General features: G+C 43.4%; 1 protein-coding gene across 9 annotated transcripts in view; it reads left to right on the top strand.

The window, feature by feature from the left end:
* Positions 1-10,210, top strand: part of MTMR3 (myotubularin related protein 3) — a 49,358-nt gene extending 39,148 nt beyond the window's left edge. For 2 of the 9 annotated variants that reach the window (XM_073671544.1, XM_073671536.1), the window contains exons 18-21: positions 131-241; positions 1,739-1,827; positions 1,981-2,007; positions 5,602-10,210. In XM_073671544.1, the coding sequence (XP_073527645.1) occupies positions 131-241; positions 1,739-1,827; positions 1,981-2,007; positions 5,602-5,758 (384 nt within the window). In that variant the 3' untranslated portion in view covers positions 5,759-10,210. Of the gene's footprint in view, positions 1-130; positions 242-1,738; positions 1,828-1,980; positions 2,024-5,601 lie in introns of all 9 variants that reach the window. The other 7 variants (XM_073671604.1, XM_073671576.1, XM_073671555.1 and 4 more) reach the window with 4 other exon arrangements.
* The last annotated feature ends 13,203 nt before the right edge of the window (positions 10,211-23,413 follow it).

The following is a 23,413-nucleotide window of genomic DNA, read 5'->3' as shown; positions in this document are numbered from 1 at the left end:
TGTTACTGGAAGAATAAACTTCAAGAATTCAGTTTATTTGAATGGTGAAGTGGTTTTCTGCACTGAAATTGGTGACTGTCAATTGACTGCTCTTAACATTTATATACAATATAACTGTTACTCTTTACAGACCTCAATTCCTGACTCTGAAAGCAACATAGATCCTAGCTGTTTGTCAGGCTGCAGTACAGAGCTCTTCTCTGAAGCTAGCTGGGAGCAGGTGGACAAACGGGACACAGAGGTACAGCGTCATGGATGGTCACCAGTGGTAAACGCTGACAAGTGACATCGCCAGCATTACCCCACACTAACTTACTATGTGCTACTGTCTGACATGAGTGCAGCAGAGTCTTAAACTACAGCTCCCAGCTATATTGCTACTAGAGAAGTGGCAACTGGAAAATCTTGGCAACTATTAGGATATTGGTACAGGGTCATTGGTGTAATCCTAGTGTGAGGGCTCAGCTACCAATCTAGCCCTTACACTATCTAGAAATCTATTGTCCTGCTGGAAAGTCTGTATACAGCCCTTGTGCATAGGAGTACCACTTTCCACATGACTGTGAATAAAAACCTGGACATACAGGAGGGATAAAAGTTCCCTTTTACAGAGTTGGGCTACCTGCCATTGAAAACCTAGCAGACTGTTAATATCTATTTTGTAGTTGATTGAAAAAACTGTACCTGAGACAAACTAAATGTATGCTGCCATCCTCAGCCAATGTGAACCCCCCCCCCCCCCCCCATGGATACCTGCAGCCTACCATGCAGTCCTAGACTAGATGAGCTATCCAAGCACAGGCTAAGTCAGAATTTCTTTAAGGGGAATTGGTTTGCCCCCCACCCACCCCCAGGCAATATCAGACCTCTACTATGGGCATACAGGGTATAGAAGAGTAAATCTATACTTGCCTGTATGACCCATGGTAGAGGTCTGATTGCAGAGAAATGTAGTTTTATCTTTGTGGTTCTTAATAGGCTTGTCAGGTGGGCATTGCTCAGCGTCCCCAATCAGCCTAGTTACCATTTTCCCTCTCACATGTCACAGCGCCCTGTTATGTGCGGGGGAAGGAAAATGGTAACTAGGCTGATTGGGGACGCTGAGCAATCAGCCTAGTTACCATTTTCCTTCCCCCGCACATAACAGGGCGCTGTGACATGTGAGAGGGAAAATAGTAACTTGGGAAAACAACTACCTCGGCTCTGGCTTTATACAGCCAAAAAAGGGCTGTCAGAGGGTGCAGAGATGGAGGGAAAACTAGCATGTGGGAAGGTGTACTTTAAATGTTTGTCCATGGCAAGGGTGCACCGAGCGCCTGTACTTGGTTTGAATAGTCATTGTATGCTGACAGAGTACCAGTGTTCTTGCTAGACAGCCAATACAGGGAACTACAAAAAAGTTAAACTGCTGTGCAGTCATGCAGGGAATGAAGCTATGAATGCAGAGGCTTGATAAGTGCTTTAACACACCCAGAGCACTTAAGTCTCATTGGCATATGAATTAAAGACTTGTAAGCTGAGGAGCAACAGATTACATTAGTAAATTTATGGATGATTGTTTATATGGCTGCATTGCTCTATGCAGTTTGGGGGTGGATTGTTCCTACAGATTCTTTAATTCAATTTTGTATTAATATTCAAGATCTGTCATTCTGATGCAAAATTGTAGTGTACATATTTAACAAACTTCCAATTTTTAAGCAATAATCCAGTCTTGTTGTTTTCATGGTTATTGCAGGTGACCAGATGGCTTCCAGACCATTTAGCAGCTAACTGTTATAACTGTGACGGCAAGTTTTGGTTGGCGAGCCGGAAACACCATTGTAGGTAAGTGCTACCAAGCGTTCCAAAGACCTTAATCCTTTTATTCACCATCTGTTCATTCATATTTTAAATGTTGCTCAGTTACCATTCACCAGCATACAAATAAGCAACAACACCAATGAAACCTTCCTCCATCTCAGCCATGTTTCCTTGCAGGGATGCAGAAGCCGGGGCTGAAACGTGGTGAGCTTTTGTTGAGGTTGGTTAGACTGTTCTTTTGCAATCACCAGAACTAACAGCATCTACACCTTTCCAGTGTGTGTATAACATGTCCTGTGAAAAGAAGCAGAGACCATTGTGCCGTGTGAAATATTCACCCAAGAATAAAGAGCTGTGGGGGTTTTGATTTTGTGGGCGCACAGTTTGTAAGGCAATCTTCATATCCATGGGATACGGATTGTTATAAGCCTATACATGGATTTCAGCAAGGAAATTGCTTCTGGATCCTTGTCATACATATGAATTTTTTCCAATCTGCCAGTGTACAGTATGTTCCAATGAGGATCTGGGTGATTTTTCTATAGACTGGGTTAACACCATAGTGGACAAGTTGTGGTTATTTTGCACTGCAAGTGGTTTCCCCCCCTCCCCTATTTTTTTTTTTTTTTTTTTAATGTAATGTTTAAAAATCACATGCATTTTTAAAGGTGCAATAATTGAGCTTCTGCTTTTTGCTACTTCATTTTTAGCATTTTTATCTTCAGGATGCAATTTTTCAAATGTTTGTGATATACATATTGACAGGGCAAGATGGAGATAAATCAGGATATCCTATAGTCAGAATTCAGACACTAAAAAAAACCCACTGCAGTGTTATTGAGAACCTATCCTCGCCTTTTTGCATATACTTGCTCTCCTTATAGCTGAGGTCAACAGTAGTTTGAAATGCAAGCAACCTGTTTAAACAGTTGCTACAGTTTTTTTGTGTATCTGATATTTTTTTGGCTAGTAGTAGTAAATATAAAATCATCTGAAAATTTTTAAAATTAATGTCCAATAATGCATACCAAAAGATGTAAAAATGTACTTCACTTTCTTGAACTTAAAGGGAATGGGGTGTCCAAATGACTGACGTACTTGCTATTATAGAAGTATGAAAGGTTCTCTTCCTGTACTTAGTACAGCACTCCTGTTTGTGCAATGGCTGCTAATGGACAGGTCTGGACATGTGCTCCGCCAACTGAAACCGTGCCATGGGAAAGCTGCGTTTTGATTGGCGGAGACTGGACAGGTCATGTGTTCCTCCATTAACTACCACTTTGAGAACAGTAGTTCTGTGTAAAGCTCATACACCAATACGTATTATAGGTTCTCCTCCTTTGAATGGCTGCTGTAAAGTGTAAGTCATATCCCCCATAAATAAAGCAAAAATGGACAACTCCTTTTAATAATGCAAAAGATTTATTCCAACTGGTACAGTATCCAAGAGGTGCTCCTTTTTCTTCAGTAGGGTACCCACTAAATTGTAGAATGATAGACCTGGAAAATACTAGGTCTGACCAATGTGTGCATTTTTTTTTTCTTATGTTCTGAAAAGTATATTAAAAATCCCACTTGTACAAAAGTTATTAATGTGTACACAGTTGCATGGCTGTGACTGCTGCTCTGGACTGCACACTACTCTAAAATGTAAGAATGCACATTGTCCCTTTTGACTCTTAAAATTTGGGGAAAAGTGTGTAACGCATGCTGGCTGCTACCCTATAAAGCATTGCTACGCTAGGGATTTGGGCTAAGGGCTCCCTTGTGTATAGCATTTCACCGCATGTGCTCGGCCTCCTGCTTGCATGTTCTCATGGTGCATGTTTACTTGAGGTTGAATATTTGGTGTAATCCATGTTTGTATACCAATTGGCAGTAATGCCCTCAATGCCTCCTAAACTTTTTTTTATTTTTTTGTTTATTTTTTTTTTATCTCCAGTTTAAAATGCTGTATAATCGGCCTAGAAACGGCTAGACCCTCTGTCTAGAAATTGTATGGTTGTTTTTTGTGTGGTTGGGTTTTTTTTTTTCTTTCATAGACCTAAGCTTTCAGGGAGATATAAAAAAATAAAATAAATTAAATATCCGTCCCTCTGCCTAGGTATCCATGCTCCAGCACAAAATACCCCTTATGGCTCACTAGAGTCTTTTAAAGTGGACCTCTCACCAGGTTGTGCATGTTAAACATGGCTGCAGAGTTAGATTATATCTTTATATTTTCTCTTGTGGATATATTGGGCTTGTCAAATTATAACTTGGCTTGTAAATTTCAGGGTGTTACCAGAGTTAACATTGTGCAGGGGAAAAGTGCACACCCTCAATCATGAGCTGGCAGCGACACGAGAAGAACACCCCCACAATGTCTCCCTTAGAAGCTTGCTCTAAGCCAAGTAATGAGTCTGCTTGCCTCACTAATCTTACTGCTCAGCTCCCCACAACTTGTAATCAAATTTAGGTCTGCAGAGCTGTGACTACAAACACTTCTACAATATTCAATGGTAATCTCACAGCAGCCATTCTAGGTGGAGAGCTTACTACACTGAGGAGCGCTCAGCTCTGCTGTACTAAACCTTACCCTACCCCTACACCTCCCCATACTGTCTGCTGTGATATGTAAGGAGTGTAATGACACACTGCAGTGAGATGGTTATTACATACTGCTGTACTTCCCCCCCCCCCCCCCCCCCCCCCTCCCCCATACTGGCTGCTTGAGATGAAGGCTAGAGTGTTTATAATCCCTCTTGACTCTGCTTTACTCCGGTCACTCTGTAATTGCACACAGCACTGCAGTGAGATCAGGTAAGAGCAGAAGTGATCCTTACAGGTCTCATTAGGGGAGCTGCTTTGAGCTATTGTGCTGGCATTTTCTTTACCCTTGTGTTGCTGCCTGTTATTGATTGGTCAGCTTCATGCAGGAGAAGTAGTACACGCCCCAGAGACAAATCTTAGCGCTCAGTTGAACTAGAACATGGTTTGTAATGTTTAGATTTTTTTTTAACTACTCTGCATTGTGGAGATCTTAATTTATGCCCTAAACTACAGTTTACTCAAACAGGCCACATGGAATAGTGGCTGCAGAGCTGACATGTTCAGAGTGCAGTATTGATAAATGTTGCTCTGACATGTCAAACGTTTCACAATAGCATGGATATTTTGGCAGTGCTAATTTTATGATCTGAACATGTCTGGGTCACTACTCGGTAATGCACACGTGATTGTCACTTGCATTGGGAATCTAGTAAAATAAAAATACAAGCAAATGGTAATTGGTAAAATGCATCTAATTGGGGCATGTAGCATACTAGGGTGGTTAATTGTTTCATTCCTGTACTTAGTAAATTTCCAGGTTGGGAATCCATAGTGTGTAGAGCACATTTTTTGAAGGGCCAAAGCAACTAAAATGAATGTGTATATGATAGGATGTAATATGACTCTGCAGCAGTGGCTCCCTTACTTATTGGAGGACACTTCTGCAGTATTTTATTTTGTTATTTTAGGTGTATTTTAGTGGCCCAGGCCCTCTTATATTTAAAAAAAAAAAAAAAAAAAAAAAAAAAAAAAACATACTAGGTCCATTTTTTTTTTAATTATGAAATTTCTTATGAATAACTATCCACTCATTTGCATAAAACACCAGAGACTGAGTCAAACTGCAAAGAAAGAATGGAGATCTTTATTTGTGTGTTGGCTTGCAAGTATTGATACACAATATTGAACAAAATACTTCTGTGAAAGTGGCCTTGCACTGCTACTAAATAAATTTTTTATCTTTATTTTTTTTTTTTTCTCTTAAAGGAATTGTGGAAATGTTTTTTGTTCAACCTGTTGTAACCAGAAGGTCCCTGTTCCAAGCCAGCAACTGTTTGAGCCCAGCCGCGTATGCAAGTCATGTTACAGCAATCTTCACTCCAGCTTGGAACTGGAAAATCCAATTGCAGCTTCTTCAAACTAGGCAATCATCCTTGGAGATGGGCAGAGCAAGCCAGCCTTGGCCACATCCTCCATTAACGGCCCTCTTCCTACATTTAAACAGAAAATAAAGCTTGTTGAATGCAGAAAAGTTAATGTTTGGGCTTGGTGGAGAGCAACATGATGGAACCTGAGCTTTCACATTTGCATTGGAAGCCTCAGGAGTTTAATCTCTTCTGAACGGACAGCGGAGGCCTCTTTTAACACCATGAGTCAGACTTGTGTAACACCATGTAATGTCACACGAAGATGCTAAGGTGCCCAAATCATTTAGATGTATTCCTACTTAGCCAGCTAGTTTTAGGTAAGGAAGAGCCTGGAAATGCATCTGTCAAGGTGTTCTCCATCTCAGTAGAATTGTAGCCTAACCCCAGTCTGATGTCTAGTTCAGGCCTCTGTTTTTCAGATTCGGAGAAGCGGTGCTAGGCTCATCTCTAACTCTATGTACTGTAGACATTGTATGACAAATACAATTGACCAAGGTTGTTTGTTTTTATTTTTTTTATAAAGCATATTCACTGATTGGCACATGTGGATAAAAAGTGTGGGTTCTCATTCTGCCCATGTGTTTACATTATATATACCAGATTGGAGAAAGATTTATTCTGGCCTCAGAGGTATAGTTTTAGTACTTGATGGAATAATTCTACTTTGAACAAGGATGTTTGGATTGTTTCTGCCAGGAAAGCATGCTGCACAAGTGAAACTTAATAAAAATCTTAATTTTTTTTTCCCCCCTCCTCCTTTCAGTAACTGATCTATGCTGTGGGGGTCACCCACAATGTTGTGCTACAGGTTTTTTTTATAAGACAATTCCCAGTGATATTTTGTTCAGAAACCTCCCTTTCCTGTAGCCACAGGAACACATTGGGGCATAATTATAATAAATGCACTGAAATTCTGGTGTGATTTGCACCAAAAACTGTTTTCATGACTCGCCCCATTTAAAAGCTCTAAGGCACCAAAATCGGCTTATGTGGGAAAAAATATATCTTATTCCATTCTGTAAAATGGCATGGCAACACAAAAGGCCAAATAGTTGCATTGTCTTTAAGTCAGAAAGTGAAACTTATAGCTATGGGTAGCATTCCAGATATACAGGTGCATCTCACTAAATTAGAATATCATCCAAGTTAATTTATTTCAGTTTTTCAATACAAAAAGTGAAACTCCTATATTAGAGTCATTACAAACAGTGATCTATTTCAAGTGTTTATTTCTGTTAAATGTTGATTATGGATTACAGCCAATGAAAACACAAATCATTATCTTAGTAAATTAAAATACTTTATAACAGCTTGAAAAATGACTTTAAAATCCAACATGTTGGCCTACTGAAATGTATGTTCAGCAAATGCACTCAATACTTGGTCGGGGCTCCTTTTTGCATCAGTATGGCGGCGATCAGCCTGTGGTACTGCTGAGGTGTTATGGAAGCCCAGGTTGCTTTGATAGCCATTTCCTCTTGACAATACCCCATAGATTCTCTATGGGGTTAAGGTCAGGTGAGTTTGCTGGCCAATCAAGCACAGTGATACTGTTTTTAAACCAGGTATTGGTACTTTTGGCAGTGTGCACGGGTGCCAAGTCCTGCTGGAGAATGAAATTTCCATCTCCTAAAAGCTTCTTGGCAGAGGGAAGCATGAAGTGCTCTTAAACTTCCTGGTAGACGGCTGCACTGACTTTGGTCTTGATAAAACACAGTGGACCTACACCAGCAGATGACATGGCTCCCCAAACCATCACTGATTGTGGAAACTTCACACTAGACCTCAAGCAGCTTGGATTGTGGCCTCTCCACTCTTCCTCCAGACTCTGGGACCTTGATTTCCAAATGAAAATTGGAACTCTGGGACCTTGTGGAGTGTCAATGACTGCCTTCTGGACAGCTGCCGAGTCAGCAGTCTTCCCCATGATTGTGGAGCCTACTGAAACGGGACCTTTTTAATCGCTTGGGAAGCCTTTGCAGGTGTTTTTGTTCTAATATACTGAGATAATGACTTTTGATGATTATGGCTTATTGCCAATGAAAACACTAACAGAAATAAACACTTTGAAATCACTGTTTGTAATGACTGAGTTTCACACTTTGTATTGAACTGAATAACTTTGATCTAATTTTGTGAGATGCATCTGTATATTTAACCTTTTATTGTTGGTATACGATTTGGGATTGAATAAATGTTTCGTACAAGTTGTTTGGTTCCTAGCTTCCTCAAACTTTTGATGGTTTCTGGACCTGGTGGGAGATGATGCACAATCTACCAATGGGACAGGAGATTGGCTCACTGGACCAAGTGTGTTTTAGACCCTTCTTACAGTTTGACTGGCTTATGGCTGCATTGGAGGGAGGATTGCCCAAGAAGGGGGCATAGCTTGATGTGCAACAAAATGCACCAATTTTGATTCACAAAGTAAGCCAACTAATGGTTGTGGTGTAATGGTACACTAGACAGTCTGACTATAAACCAGTATGATAAACCTGGTGCATTTTAAACTTAAATGTCTAATTCTTAGAGCAAACGTAAAACCTAGTTTTGATAAATATGCCCCATTGTGTTACATTTGGCTGAAATGTCTTGACTCAGTTTTGGACATCTATAATGCTGATGACTGACTTGGATCATCAAAGGCATTGTGTGATGATCCAAGTTCTGTTCCATTTTTAAACCCAGAACTCTATGGTTTTATTGGAGCAGTTAGTTCAGGCCAGTTTTAGACTGCCATATGTAAATGCTGGAGAAACAAACCTAACGAAAGTGTTGCAGGGCTTTAGAGTTTTTAGTTTTTTTTTTTTTTTTAATATAAATTTATTCAATTACCCTTAACCCCCAGTCTTGCCCCTCAACTTGAGTCTGCTTTACATGCACTTATTCCCTCTGAGGCAGCTTGAGGGAACTGGAGGGCTAATGAATAATAAAGTGGGGCAATGAACATGTTTTCTCTACTGCAGTGCAGCAGAACCCATATAAAGAAACAAAAAATGGTATCAAAACAAGGACTGTTGTGGGTAGTTGACAAATTTTGGTGACGGGTGGTTTTAGAAGTGAGAGCTGGGACTTTCTATCTTCCATGGCTTGTAGGACCTTGTCAGTTTAGTGGTCCTTGGAGAAATATATATTTTTGTGGAGTGACTCTGCTTTGCAAACTGCTAGCTTAGGTATAAAGATTTGGTAGGAAGAAGCTGTACACAAATACAATTTTTATTGCTCCAATGCATGTGGAATGTACAATAAATGGTCTTGGTTTAAAAAAAAAAAAAAAAAAAAGTTACCATGTAGCATAAGGCTACATGTAAGCTGTACAGACTACAAATAAGCCCTATCTCATCTTTGTACTCATATTCCCTTACCCAGCTTAAAGGGGTTGTGCCATGAACTAAAGTAATTTTTAATCAACAGAACTTGGAATAAAAATTAAATTCCACAATTGGATGTGTTTTTATAAAAACACAATCAGCACAGGAACATTATCTTTAATATGCCCCTGCTGTGTCTGACCGTGCAGGAACATGGTCTGATCATACCACATCTCCTGGGCAGGGGAGGGAGCAAAAGAGTATACAGACATTACAGCACAGGATCACAGCTGATTCTTTTGTTTAAAAAAACAGGCATTGAAAGGTTTTACTCACACAGAATAATTTATGATCACATGCTGTCCTGTCTATACTTTGTTTCCTCCTACCCTGGAGCTGTGGTATGATCAGACCATGTTCCTGCACAGTCACATAGCCATTACACAGTACACAGCAGGGGCACATTTATAAGATTATCTCAGCACAGGAACATTTTATTTAAACACAACCAATTGTGGAGTTATTTTTTTTTATTCCAAGATCTGATTTTAAAATACTTTTTGTGGCACAACCACTTTCAGACATACAGCGGATGAGGGGGGAGGTTACATATGGCTAGAAGTCTACTTTCAAACATTAAACTACAAAACTAACAGGGGAGAATTCTTTCCTGCCTCCACAATCGGACCAGTATCCTGGATCAATGTTGTATTGCACAATCTAGTACCCATAAAATGTGATGTTTCAAGAAAAGCATCCAGGCTGTTTCTCCTGCCCCTATACCATGGTTAGGTTGTCTGTTATGGAAACATTGGTTTGCATAGGAGGCCTTAAACATTAGCATCTTCTGTGATTTGCTAAGGTTCTTTGACTTTAGATGCTTTGGAATAATATACAGATTGCTTCTAAAGGATGGCATGCAGTCCCAATTAAAAGTGTTTATTGCCGTCTAATCAGGTTAGGCTTTGTTAGTGTCCAGCAATCAGAACCGATCCTGCAGCAATCTGACAAGTTGTACAGCTTTTATTTACTTTTTTTTTTACATTTGATCTGTTTTCCATAAACTTCATTCTCACACTTAAAGGATCAGTTTCTAGCAGATGTGAACTTTCAGTAATGTCCAGTAGTATATTTTTCTACCTCCACTAAATAAAAAAAAAAAAACGGATGGCTATTTAACGGATCAGTTTTCCATAGACTTCAATGTTAAGAAAAAAAGCCAATTGAAATACACACTTCCCCCTGCACTTCATGCAGATAAAAGTTGTGACTGGACAAGGCTTGCTGCTGGATCTGTTCTAAAGGATCATTACTGGACATGTGAATTTGGCCTTAACTGTCTACACAGCAAAGAGAAGCAGGCTAAGCTCATACTAGCCTTATCACTGTTTAGATGTCAACCATAATACAATTTGGGATAACCGCTTTTAAAAACAAAGGGTGGACTACAGCCGCTATGTAATATACAAACATTCATTGTAGCATTGGCATCAGCGAACTGGAGCTGCTGTTATGTGAAGATGACTCCAGGCAGCAGCTTCTGGGTGATAAAGCACTTTTCTCCCCTTATTGTCTTTTTTTCTTCTGTATGGGAGCTAATTTACTACTTTGTGTATATATCTATACATAAATATATAAAACTTTCTTGCCCTGCTAATGAAGCAGATAAAGCGTCTATATTTTTCTTTAGTGTCAAAGCAAGAGGTAAATAATTTAGCATTGTTAACTATATATAAATAAAGTTAAATAAAGTTCTGAGTTCACACTACTGTCTCTAGTGAAATTAGAGGGTGTTTTTTTTATATATATTTATATTGCTTGCTTTTCATTACTGTCTATGGCAACTTTTATGGGGTTATGCATCTGTCAAAATATAAGTAACCACTAGATGGTGGTATATTTATATCTTGTTCTATCAAAATCGCCATTAGTTTACATATGAATGGCGGCCTGGAGTTATATTATATTGAAATGCTGCAATCCCAACTCCATTATATAGTAACTTGTGTGTGTATAATAAGTGTATATATGATGCACACACAACTAACATCAACAGGTGTTTTCTAAAACACATGGCCATGTGTTCATTATTTCTGATTAAAATTAGTGATCAATTAAAATGAGTCTATTGTCCCCTAAAGTATTGCTTATGTGGGAAACTTGTCTTGTAAGAGCATACACACCTTGAAACCATATCAAAGCTGGTTTAGAATAACAAATATTAGTGAGGCGCAAACGTGCTCGGCTAAGTTATCGGAGCATGCTCAGGTGCTAACAGTGTCTTTGGCGTGCTTGAAAAATTACATACATGTCGCTGCGGCTGCCTGTTTCATGGCTGTTGGACAGCTGCACCACATGCGGGGATTGCCTAATGCAGCCGCTGCGACACGTACATATTTTTTCAGCACGCCGCAGATGCACTGTTAGCATCTGCGCTTGCGGATAACCCAACTCATCCGAGCATGTTCGCTCATCACTAGAAAATATATCTGTGCCTGCTTGCCAGGTAATGAAAGTGGTGGTCATTGCCTAGCTGTGCTCACCATTGAACAATAGATTTTGGTTTATGGACAATATAAACAATTTTTTTTTTTTTTTTTGGCATAGAACAGACATAGGTTATCCAAAAGGCAGCAACACTATGTATGACTAAACTCGTTCTATAACCAATGGAAGAGTGCAATACTGAAATCCTAATAAATACAGACCATGTTCTGGACTATAGTATAGAAAATGTACTTCAAATTATAGATATTAGCATAGTATAGTCCACACTTTGCTCTGACGTTCTAAAACATCAATGCAGAGAAAGCTGATTGTGCAGGAGCGAGCTGTCGGATACAGCTGAACTCCTCATATGGAAGGGAGACGTGGGTTATTACTATCTCTGCCTCTTTGATAGTTGAACAGACAGTGCTGTGCATATAGTAAAGTAAGCATTGACAGCTCTGTGACGATCGCTGGGTATAGGGAAAGCAAGAACTGCTAGGTCTTGAGACTCTGTCATCTCTATGTAGGCAAGAGGCTGAATTTCCTAAGTAACTAGTGCTAATTTATGAGCCTAATTTACCGCTGAACTCGGCAATAAAAAATAAGTTAAAACACTGAGCCCAGAGGTATTTTAAGATTTTATCAGGGGCATAGTGATAGTGTGTGAATTGAAGGAAAAAAAAAAAAAAAAGACTGCTAGTCTCAATTGCTTGGATACTTTGATCAGGGTGCAATACCTCCCTTTAGTATGGGAGTGCACCAGTTGGCGGATTCAAGCTCACTGGTATTTGCTTCTCTGTGCTCAATGGGGGCTATAAGTTAGAGCAGAACAGTGTAATGTGTTTAGAAGTCGGCCCCACTTGGTTTTGTCACCCAGTGTGTCTAGTACTGGAGTGTTCACATTCACGTGTCTGGCTCCATCAGTCCTGTGCCTTTCAGGGTGTAATCCTTGAAGGCAACGGTGTGAAATTCAAATTGGAGCCAGGAGAAACTGTTTAACTGAGGAGTGGACTCATTATCTTCAAGCCCAGGATATAAGGTAGGAGATGGTTACGAGCTGAGGCTGATGTCTAGTGTGGAAGCCTTAGATCACTCATTACCTCGCTCTGAATCTGTAGAGCAATCTGCCTTTCCCAGCCCGTTAAGTATCTGCCCCATGGCTGCATTTGATTTGGGGGCACTTGCTACCTGGTTACTATTGATTAGAGTAGTGCAGCCATGGTTTAGTGTTGTATGTTAGTGCACAGGGCGAAGGTTTCTCTGCAGAAATCAAACCCTAAAGTTTAAAAAAAAAAAAAACATTTGACAAGACCCTTTGTAGAACCTGTACAATAAAGTGGGACAGTACGAGCAACAGTCTATCTCTAACAAACTTATAGCAGTTATCAAATTACAGTTGTCCAAATCTGGGCTCTTGTCCTTATTCCTAAAGGTCCAGAACCCAGGAAATTTCAGACTTTGACTCAGAATCTGTCTTTTCATTTAAACCTACCTCTGAGGAGGAAAAAGATTGTTAACATGCTAGTGGGAGAGGAAAAAAAAAAAAAGACTTCAGAAGATCTTGAGATGCTGTGTGGTACTTTCTGCAATACTATGAAGAGGAAAAGATGAAACCTCAAACCATTCAGGACAAAATGTTTGGTGGGCTTAGATCACATAAAAGAAAGGTCTTCACTAGTGTTGAGCGAGCACTAAAATGCTCGGGTGCTCGAAGCTCGGGCCGAGCAACAAGCCCAATGTTAGTCTATTTTTGTTTAGCATTTTTGCGGCGGCACCCCCGGCAGACTGTATAAAGCTTAAAAAGTGCCCAAAACGATAGTGACAGTGCTCAAATTACATGGGAATTGCCTCAGGAAGCATTTCTGACCCCCCAGGTCACTGCTGTCAACAACGTGGTCAGAGGTATTAAGCCACTTTTACGGGCTCACAATAAAACGTTCAAAAACGAAAGTGAAACTGTTTTCCTGTGAAATATGTTAAGGAACTTCCTTTCCAGGGTAAAGACTTGTGTATAAGGTAAAATAAATAACCAAAAACAAAAATACTCCTCCACACCTTGGCCTATGTTCACAAGTAGCATTTTTTATGCGTTTTTGCACTTTTGTATTGCTTTCAACCGTGACAAATGCATTCACCGGGAAATGTCATTTTAACATTTTACAACCTTATGTGGCTATGTGCTGTGTGACACATGCATACAGTGCTGAAAAGACATGAGAACAGCATGGGGAAGACCCCTTGAAGCATCTCTGACACCCAGGTCACTGCCTAAAAGTGTGCCCATCAGAAGTGATCCTTGCCGCATCAGAAGATGCAGACTTGCAACTATCCCCGTGCAAGTCCTTGTCCCAGGGCAGTGTTCAATTGTACCTCCACCATTCCTTGCAATGCAAGCGCAAATATGCAGCCTGCCACCCACCCACCCCCAGGCTGCAATACCATACTGCTTGCTTGCTTGCACTTGAAATTGGGCCTTTTAGGCATGTGGAGGCGGAATCTGGCCACCACGTCATGGCTGCGTCGGGGGCCTGGTATCCATACTCCGTCCCCAGCCGCCTGGGTGTCCACACTCGGTCCCCAGCCGCCAGGGGACGGCTGGGTGTCCATACTCGGTCCCCAGCTGCCCCGCGGCCCGGTGCCCACACACGGTCCCCAGCCGCCTGGGGGCGGCCGGGTGTCCATAAACGGTCCCCAGCCGCCCCTACTTGTCCAGGTGCGCCTTATACACAAGCGCGCATACCAAAACATTACCTGTGCCCTCCCCAGTGCATTTAGTGGGAAGGACAGCCTAACCACAAACACGTGGACAAGTGAATGTGGCCAGGGATGGTCCATCTCACTGACTCCTTCACACTGGGTTAATATTGTGGAAGCCGGGACACAGTTGGACACTGGGATGCAACACGTCCTCCAGACATAGAGGATTGCGGGTCCTGGGTCAATGATGCTTCAACACAAAGTTCAGAAGGTAGACAGCAGCATTGGTCGGCCTCCTACGCAAAGAGTAAATTATTCATGATCATGAGGCCATCCATCTCCTTAGCTTTCTGTTCCTTGGAATGCAAGCGCATGTATGTAGTAGTGGCTAGGCCTGAGGTGGTCAACGTTTTGGCGCATATCCTACCTCCGAGGATTGCTGGATGTTTCCCTGCTACTTTCCCAGTTCTATGACTCCTGTTAAAACAAATCTACAGGTGATAAATGATGGATGAGGTGGTGGCAAAGGAGAAAGAGCAGGAGGAACAGGGACCATTCACATCAATATCAGGCCAGTCAACCACACGTCTTGTAGGATATGTTTCTGTACCAAAAGGAGCGGTTCGGCTACACCGTTATAGGGCATACAGTGAGTGCAATGCCTGCCAAAAATATCGAAGCACTCCAATGCCCCTTGGAAGTGACATGGAGGTCAGAGGGCCTTAACTAGACTGTTTTTTTCCCATTTATAGCAAATGGGTCTCCTGTACACTGTTGGCCTAAGCAGTGAATGGAAGGCTTTCCAAAAATTATGAGGAACTGCAATGCCCCTTGAAACAGACATGGCTTACAGCATGCTAAAAACCTTCTACCCATTATTGAGGAGTGGGTCTCCCTTAGTGTTCGCCTATGCATTGAAAAGAAAAAGCTGACTAAAATTAGGAGGAAATGCAATGCCCATTGGAAGAGTCGTGGAGGTTAGAGGTAATTAAAAACAACATTTCAATGCCCCTTGGAAGAGACGTGGAGGTCACAGTAGCTTAACAAGACGGTTTTAATGCCCCTTGGAAGAGACGTGGAGTTCAGAGTGGTTTAACAAGACAGTTTTAATGCCGATTGGAAGAGGCGTGGAGGTCCCAGTGGAATAAAAAGACAATATCAATGCCCCTTGGAAGAGTGGTGGAGGTCGCAGTGGAATAAAAAGAGAATATCAATGCCCCTTGGAAGAGTGGTGGAGGTCGCAGTGGAATAAAAAGAATATCAATGCCCCTTGGAAGAGTGGTGGAGGTCCCAGTGGAATAAAAAGACAATATCAATGCCCCTTGGAAGAGACGTGGAGGTCCCAGTGGAATAAAAAGATAATATCAATGCCCCTTGGAAGAGTGGTGGAGGTCGCAGTGGAATAAAAAGATAATATCAATGCCCCTTGGAAGAGTGGTGGAGGTCGCAGTGGAATAAAAAGACAATATCAATGCCCCTTGGAAGAGTGGTGGAGGTCGCAGTGGAATAAAAAGACAATATCAATGCCCCTTGGAAGAGTGGTGGAGGTCGCAGTGGAATAAAAAGACAATATCAATGCCCCTTGGAAGAGTGGTGGAGGTCGCAGTGGAATAAAAAGACAATATCAATGCCCCTTGGAAGAATGGTGGAGGTCGCAGTGGAATAAAAAGACAATATCAATGCCCCTTGGAAGAGTGGTGGAGATCGCAGTGGAATAAAAAGACAATATCAATGCCCCTTGGAAGAGTGGTGGAGATCGCAGTGGAATAAAAAGACAATATCAATGCCCCTTGGAAGAGTGGTGGAGGTCCCAGTGGAATAAAAAGACAATATCAGTGCCCCTTGGAAGAGTGGTGGAGGTCGCAGTGGAATAAAAAGACAATATCAATGCCCCTTGGAAGAGTGGTGGAGGTCGCAGTGGAATAAAAAGACAATATCAGTGCCCCGTGGAAGAGACGTGGAGGTCACAGTAGCTTAACAAGACCGTTTTAATGCCCCTTGGAAGAGACGTGGAGGTCCCAGTGGAATAAAAAGATATCAATGCCCCTTGGAAGAGTGGTGGAAGTCGCAGTGGAATAAAAAGACAATATCAATGCCCCGTGGAAGAGACGTGGAGGTCACAGTAGCTTAACAAGATGGTTTTAATGCCCCTAAGAAGAGACGTGGAGGTCCAAGTGGAATAAAAAGATAATATCAATGCCCCTTGGAAAAGTGGTGGAGGTCGCAGTGGAATAAAAAGACAATATCAATGCCCCTTGGAAGAGTGGTGGAGGTCGCAGTGGAATAAAAAGACAATATCAATGCCCCTTGGAAGAGTGGTGGAGGTCGCAGTGGAATAAAAAGACAATATCAATGCCCGTTGGAAGAGTGGTGGAGGTCGCAGTGGAATAAAAAGACAATATCAATGCCCCTTGGAAGAGTGGTGGAGGTCGCAGTGGAATAAAAAGACAATATGAGTGCCCCTTGGAAGAGTGGTGGAGGTCGCAGTGGAATAAAAAGACAATATCAATGCCCCTTGGAAGAGTGGTGGAGGTCGCAGTGGAATAAAAAGACAATATCAGTGCCCCGTGGAAGAGACGTGGAGGTCACAGTAGCTTAACAAGACCGTTTTAATGCCCCTTGGAAGAGATGTGGAGGTCCCAGTGGAATAAAAAGATATCAATGCCCCTTGGAAGAGTGGTGGAAGTCGCAGTGGAATAAAAAGACAATATCAATGCCCCGTGGAAGAGACGTGGAGGTCACAGTAGCTTAACAAGATGGTTTTAATGCCCCTAAGAAGAGACGTGGAGGTCCAAGTGGAATAAAAAGATAATATCAATGCCCCTTGGAAGAGTGGTGGAGGTTGCAGTGGAATAAAAAGACAATATCAATGCCCCTTGGAAGAGTGGTGGAGGTCGCAGTGGAATAAAAAGACAATATCAATGCCCCTTGGAAGAGTGGTGGAGGTCGCAGTGGAATAAAAAGACAATATCAATGCCCCTTGGAAGAGTGGTGGAGGTCGCAGTGGAATAAAAATGCAATATCAATGCCCCTTGGAAGAGACGTGGAGGTCACAGTAGCTTAACAAGACTATTTTAATGCCCCTTACAAGAGCCATGCAGTACAGCATATTAAAAACATTATTTCCATTATTGGGGAGTGGGTCTCCCATAGTCTTTGCCTAGGCCTTCCAAGCAAAAGCTGCCAAAAATTATGACGGAGGAACTTGAAATGCTGGCAATGCGGACCACGGTCACCCTGGTGGTATAGTGGTGGTGGAGGATGAGGATAAGGAGAAGAGCAAAAAAACAGCTGAAATGAGGAACCGTATACCAATGTGTGCATGTGAAGTGGTGCATGGGAATACACCTCCCGAAACAACACAGTGGATTTGACTTTGTTACTCTGCTGTCATTTGGTGGTGATGAGAAGTCTGGCCCAATCCAGCTCTTGTTCATTTTGATAAGGGTCAGCTTGTCAGCATTGTCAGTTGACAGGCGAGTGCGCTTATCAGTTATAATTAGCCCAGCGGCACAAAAAACACGCTCCGATAACACGCTAGCGGCAGGGCAGGCCAGCACCTCCAAGGCGTACAGAGCGAGTTCATTCCAAGTGTCCAGCTTGGATACCCAATAATTAAAAGGCACAGAGGAATATCGGAGGACGCTGGTACGGTCGGCAAGGTACTCCCTCACCATCTTTTGAAACTTTCCACTTCTTGTGAGAGTACCCCGCGCCTCAGGGCCTGTAAGCTGGGCAGCTCTCAGAAAACTGTCCCAGAACATTGACAGTGTTCCCCTGTCTCTGCTGGATTGGAGTTGCGTCTCTCTCGTCTGTACGCCTTGATTGGTCAATGAACTGTGACCTCTGCCGCTAGCGTGTTCAGATGGGAATTTTTTTTTAACAGTTCCGCAGCAAGGGCTTTCTGGTACTGCCCCATTTTTGTAGACCTATCCACCTCAGGAATAAGAGAGTGAAAGTTCTCCTTGTAGCGGGGGTCTAAAAGTGTCACCAACCAGTAATGACTGTCACCCAACATTTTGACAACGCAAGGGTCACGGTTAAGGCAGCGTAACAAAGTCAGCCATGCGTGCCAGACTGGTAACGGGCAAGACTTCCGTGTCCTCACCAAGATGACGACTGACCATGCTCCCGCCGCCTCCTCTTCCCCCCTGTCCTCAGGCCACCCAGGCTGAACCGACGGTATGACAGTTGTACAGGTACTACCGTCTACAGCGCATGATACCAGCTCCTGTTCTTCCTCCTCCTCATTGTCCCCCAATGCACGTTGGGATGAGATGCGGCTGGGCTGTGTGTAATCGCCCGCTACGGCTTCTTGATCCATCTCATCATACTCTGGCTGCAATGCCTCCTCTTTCATTCTCTGCAGAGAGCATTGCAAAGGACAGACCAGTGGGATGCTGACGCTAATGTCGGCGTCATCGCCACTCACCATCTTGGTGGACTCCTCAAAGTTTGTCAGGATGGTACATATGTCAGACATCCAGGTCCACTCCTGAGGTCTTATGTGTGGAGTCTGACCAGAATATCGACGGCCTTGTTGCAGCTGGTACTCCACAACTGCTCTCTTCTGCTCACAAATCCTTTGCAACATGTGGAGGGTAGAGTTCCAACGTGTGGGGACATCACACACCAGTCGGTGTGCCGGAAGCTGCAAACGCTGCTGCAACACAGCAAGGGCGGCGGAAGCTGTAGCCGACTTCCGAAAATGAGCTGACAGGCGGCGTACTTTGATGAGCAGATCTGGCAACTTGGGGTACGATTTAAGAAACTGCTGAACCACGAGGTTAAGCACATGAGCCAGGCATGGTACGTGTGTGATCTCGCCTCACCTCAGAGCCGCCACCAGGTTACGGCCATTGTCACACAAGACCATGCCGGGATGTAGGTTCAGCGGTCTCAGCCACAGATCTGCCTGCTCTTTCACAGCTGTCCACAACTCACAAACATTATCACCTAAGCTTATGAGTTTCAGCACAGCTTGTTGCCGCTTGGCTGAGGCAGTACTGCAGTGCTTCCAGCTTGTAACTGATGTGGTGATATCTGAGATGGAGGCTGAACATGAGGAGGAGGAGGAGGATGATGCGCAGGAGCTGTACACTGTGGGGGCAATTCTGACTGACATAGGGCCCGCAATCCTCGGTGTGGGGAGGATGTCTTCCGTCCCAAGGTCAGGCTGGGTCCCGGCTTCCACTATGTTTACCCAGTGTGCCGTCAGGGAGATGTACCGTCCCTGGCCACAAGCACTTGTCCACGTGTCCATGGTCAGGTGGACTCTCCCAGTAACTGCGTTGTTGAGGGCACGGCAGATGTTTTGGGACACGTGCTTGTGTAGTGCGGGGATGGCACACGGGGCAAAATAGTGTCAGCTGGGGACCGAGTACCGAGGGATCGCCTCCGCCATTAGGTTGCGGAAGGATTCCGTCTCCACCAGCCTAAAAGGCAGCATTTCCAACGCAAGCAGTCGTGAAATGTGCGAATTTACGACTGTTGCCTGTGGGGCGTTGGCTGCGAATTTGCGCTTTCGTTCAAAGGTCTGGGATATGGACAATTGAACGCTGCAGTGGGACGTGGACGTGGATGCTGTTTCTTGAGAAACTGCCATAACAAGTGAAGACTGAGAGGAGGGGGCATCTTTGCATGCAGTTTGGATAGGGGATTGCCTTGCACGCACAACAGGGGGTTCTCTTACACGCACAACAGCGGAAGAAGCAGTGGTGACACCCGCTGACACTTGTCATGGACCCTAGGGTTCGCCCCACAAAGTCGGGTGCTTTGCTGACATGTGCCTGATCATCAGGTGGTGGTCAGGCTGGTAGTTTTGTCACCCCTGTTGATGCTGGCCGCCATGGCAGGTGGTATAAATGGTCTTTTTGGGGTTATCAGCAGAGTCTTTAAAAAAATTGCAGACTCTGGAAGACCTACCGGTTGTACTGGCAACGTCCCTCGTGTTGGTGTTACGGGGAACGGTTGCCCGCCTTCTGTCTGCTGCCACCACACTGCTTCTTCCTGCCTGTTGGGGTACTCTGCCTCCCTCCCCCTGTGTGCTGCTGGCCTCGCTCTGCGTGTCCTCCTGCCACGTTGGGTCAGTTACTAGATCATCCACCTCCTCTTCCACTTCCGCACCACGGTCCTCCTCCTCACTTCGTGGCAATTGTGTCTCGTCATCGTCCACCTCTTGTGACAAATTGCCAGCGTCGCCTTCCTGTGGCCGTGGCTGTTCAAATATTTGGCCATAGCTACATGGGATCTCCTCTTCCACCACTTCAAGTGGAGCAGGCGTGGGGCCCAAATATGGAAATGGACTAGTGAACAGCTCTTCAGAGTGTCCAACTGTGGGATCAGTTGCTGTCTGACGACACTCGGCATGATGGGAGGAAGGAGCATCAAGGTGAGGAGGAGTATGCGGTCGAGACTCACGGCTACTAACACTTGACCGTGTGGAAGACAGACCGGAGGTGGTGGTGCTGAGGTGACTGGAAGTATTATCTGCTAACCAATTAATAACCTGTTCACACTGATCAGTTTGCAATAGTGGTCTTGTTGTTGTGTGCTTCCCTAGTAATTCGGTCAAGAACTGGGAGCGAGAAGATGTGGCTGTTGGTTGTAGCACATTTTCACCTTGGCCACGGCCCCGTCCTCTGCACGCACCAGTTCCATGTCCCTTGCCACGCACCTTGGCCATTGTAAATGAAGTAAAATAGCTTACACTCGCACTATCAATGGCAAAAGGGTAATAAAAAGGAGATTAGAACCGTGGAAGAGGAAAAACACAGTTCTATTTCTCTGGCCTACACCAGACTCTTTTAAACAGATATATTGGTGTCTGAACAGTCAGCGAGACACTGAAAATGTTTTTTTTTTATGGAAAAAAGACAAAAAATGGATAATACAGAGATTTGAACCGTGGAACTGCAAAACCACAGTTATAACTTTCTGGTGTATACCAGACTTGTTAAAATAGATATATTTGTGTCTGAACAGTCAGCGACACACTCAAATTTTTTTATTTTTTTGGGGGGGGATACCAAAAGGTTAATAAGACAAGTATTTGTACAGTCTGACTGAGGAAAAAAAACAAAACAGGATTTAGATGAAAAAAAAAAAGGATTTTTCCTGGCCCCTGAAACCTGGGGATAAGTCTAGCAATTTGACCAGCAGGAGCTGCACACAGGACTGTAATGCAGTGTTTGTTGGTATAACCGCTGCGTCTCCTATACAGCCTGCCTGCCTGATATCTGGGATGGATATTAGTCCTGAGAAGGACTGTTGGTTTGATTTGGCAGGCTTTAGTGACCCTACACTAACTATTTCACAGTATAAATCTCTCTCTAGCTCTGCAGCACTGACCCTACACTGTCTGATCCGGAGAGACTGTGTTCAAGATGGCGGCGCCCGGTTTTAAATACTCGAGGTGACGCTGTGCGGCCAGCCAATCACTGTAATGCCCACAAACAACATGGCTGCGGCATTACAGTGACTGGCTGGCAATCCCTGCATGTTCATTGGCTCTGTAAAGAGTGCCAAACGTGCAAGGCGGAGACCCGAGCTCCCGCCCGAGTAACCCGGAAATGCTCGGTGCTCGCCAAACATCCCGAGTAGTGAGATGCTCGGGCGAGTACCGAGCAGTGTCAAGCATGCTCGCTCAACACTAGTCTTCACCATACACAACAATTGAGGAGTGAAAACTACTTGTTCCAAGGAAAGTAGAAAGAACAACTTCCTTTTAATGAAGAAGGCACAGCTCTCTGGGATGAAATGCCCAAGATTGATTTCCAAGTGAAAAGTGGTTAGAAAGACTTTTCTGTTTGAGGGCATCTCCCACTTTAAATACAGATATACGAAAAAGTTTGGGCACCCCTATTAATCTTAAGCTTAATGTTTTATAAAAATTGGTGTTTTTGCAACAGCTATTTCAGTTTGATATATGTAATAACTGTTGGACACAGTAATGTTTCTGCCTTGAAATGAGGTTTATTGTACTAACAGAAAATGTGCAATCTGCATTCAAACAAAATTTGACAGGTGCATAAGTATGGGCACCCTTATCATTTCCTTGTTTTAAATACTCCTACCTACTTTTTACTGACTTACTAAAGCACTTTTTTCGGTTTTGTAACCTCATTGAGCTTTGAACTTCATAGCCAGGTGTATGCAATCATGAGAAAAGCTACTTAAAGTGGCCACTTGCAAGTTGTTCTCCTGTTTGAATCTCCTCTGAAGAGTGGCATCATGGGCTCCTCAAAACAACTGTCAAATGATCTGAAAACAAAGATTATTCAACATAGTTGTTCAGGGGAAGGATACAAAAAGCTGTCTCAGAGATTTAACCTGTCAGTTTCCACTGTGAGGAACATAGTAAGGAAATGGAAGAACACAGGGACAGTTCTTGTTAAGGCCAGAAGTGGCAGGCCAAGAAAAACATCAGAAAGGCAGAGAAGAAGAATGGTGAGATCAGTCAAGGACAATCCTCAGACCACCCCCAGAGAGCTGCAGCATCAACTTACTGCAGATGGTGTCACTGTGCATCGGTCAACTATACAACGCACTTTGCACAAGGAGAAGCTGTATGGGAGAGTGATGCGAAAGAAGCCGTTTCTGCAAGCACGCCACAAACAGAGTCGGCTGAGGTATGCAAAAGCACATTTGGAGAAGCCAATTTCTTTCTGGAAGAAGGTCCTGTGGACTGATCAAACCAAGATTGAGTTGTTTGGTCATACAAAAAGGTGTTATGCATGGCGGCAAAAAAAACACAGCATTCCAAGAAAAACACTTGCTACCCACAGTAAAATTTGGTGGAGGTTCCATCATGCTTTGGGGCTGTGTGGCCAATGTCGGCACCGGGAATCTTGTTAAAGTTGAGGGACACATGGATTCCACTCAGTATCAGCAGATTCTTGACAATAATGTTCGAGAATCAGTGATAAAGTTGAAGTTACGCAGGGGATGGATCTTTCAGCAAGACAATGATCCAAAACACCGCTCCAAATCTACTCAGGCATTCATGCAGAGGAACAATTACAATGTTCTGGAATGGCCATCCCAGTCCCCAGACCTGAATATCATTGAACATCTGTGGGATCATTTGAAGAGGGCTGTCCATGCTCGGCAATCATCAAACTTAACTGAACTGGAATGGTTTTGTAAAGAGGA

The sequence above is a fragment of the Phyllobates terribilis genome, unplaced genomic scaffold, assembly GCF_046119375.1.
Source record: "Phyllobates terribilis strain yellow unplaced genomic scaffold, ASM4611937v1 Scaffold_1__5_contigs__length_1240528914, whole genome shotgun sequence".
Lineage (NCBI taxonomy): Eukaryota > Metazoa > Chordata > Amphibia > Anura > Dendrobatidae > Phyllobates > Phyllobates terribilis.
Note: the sequence above shows the minus strand (reverse complement) of the source record. Positions and strands in the feature narration are given on the sequence as shown.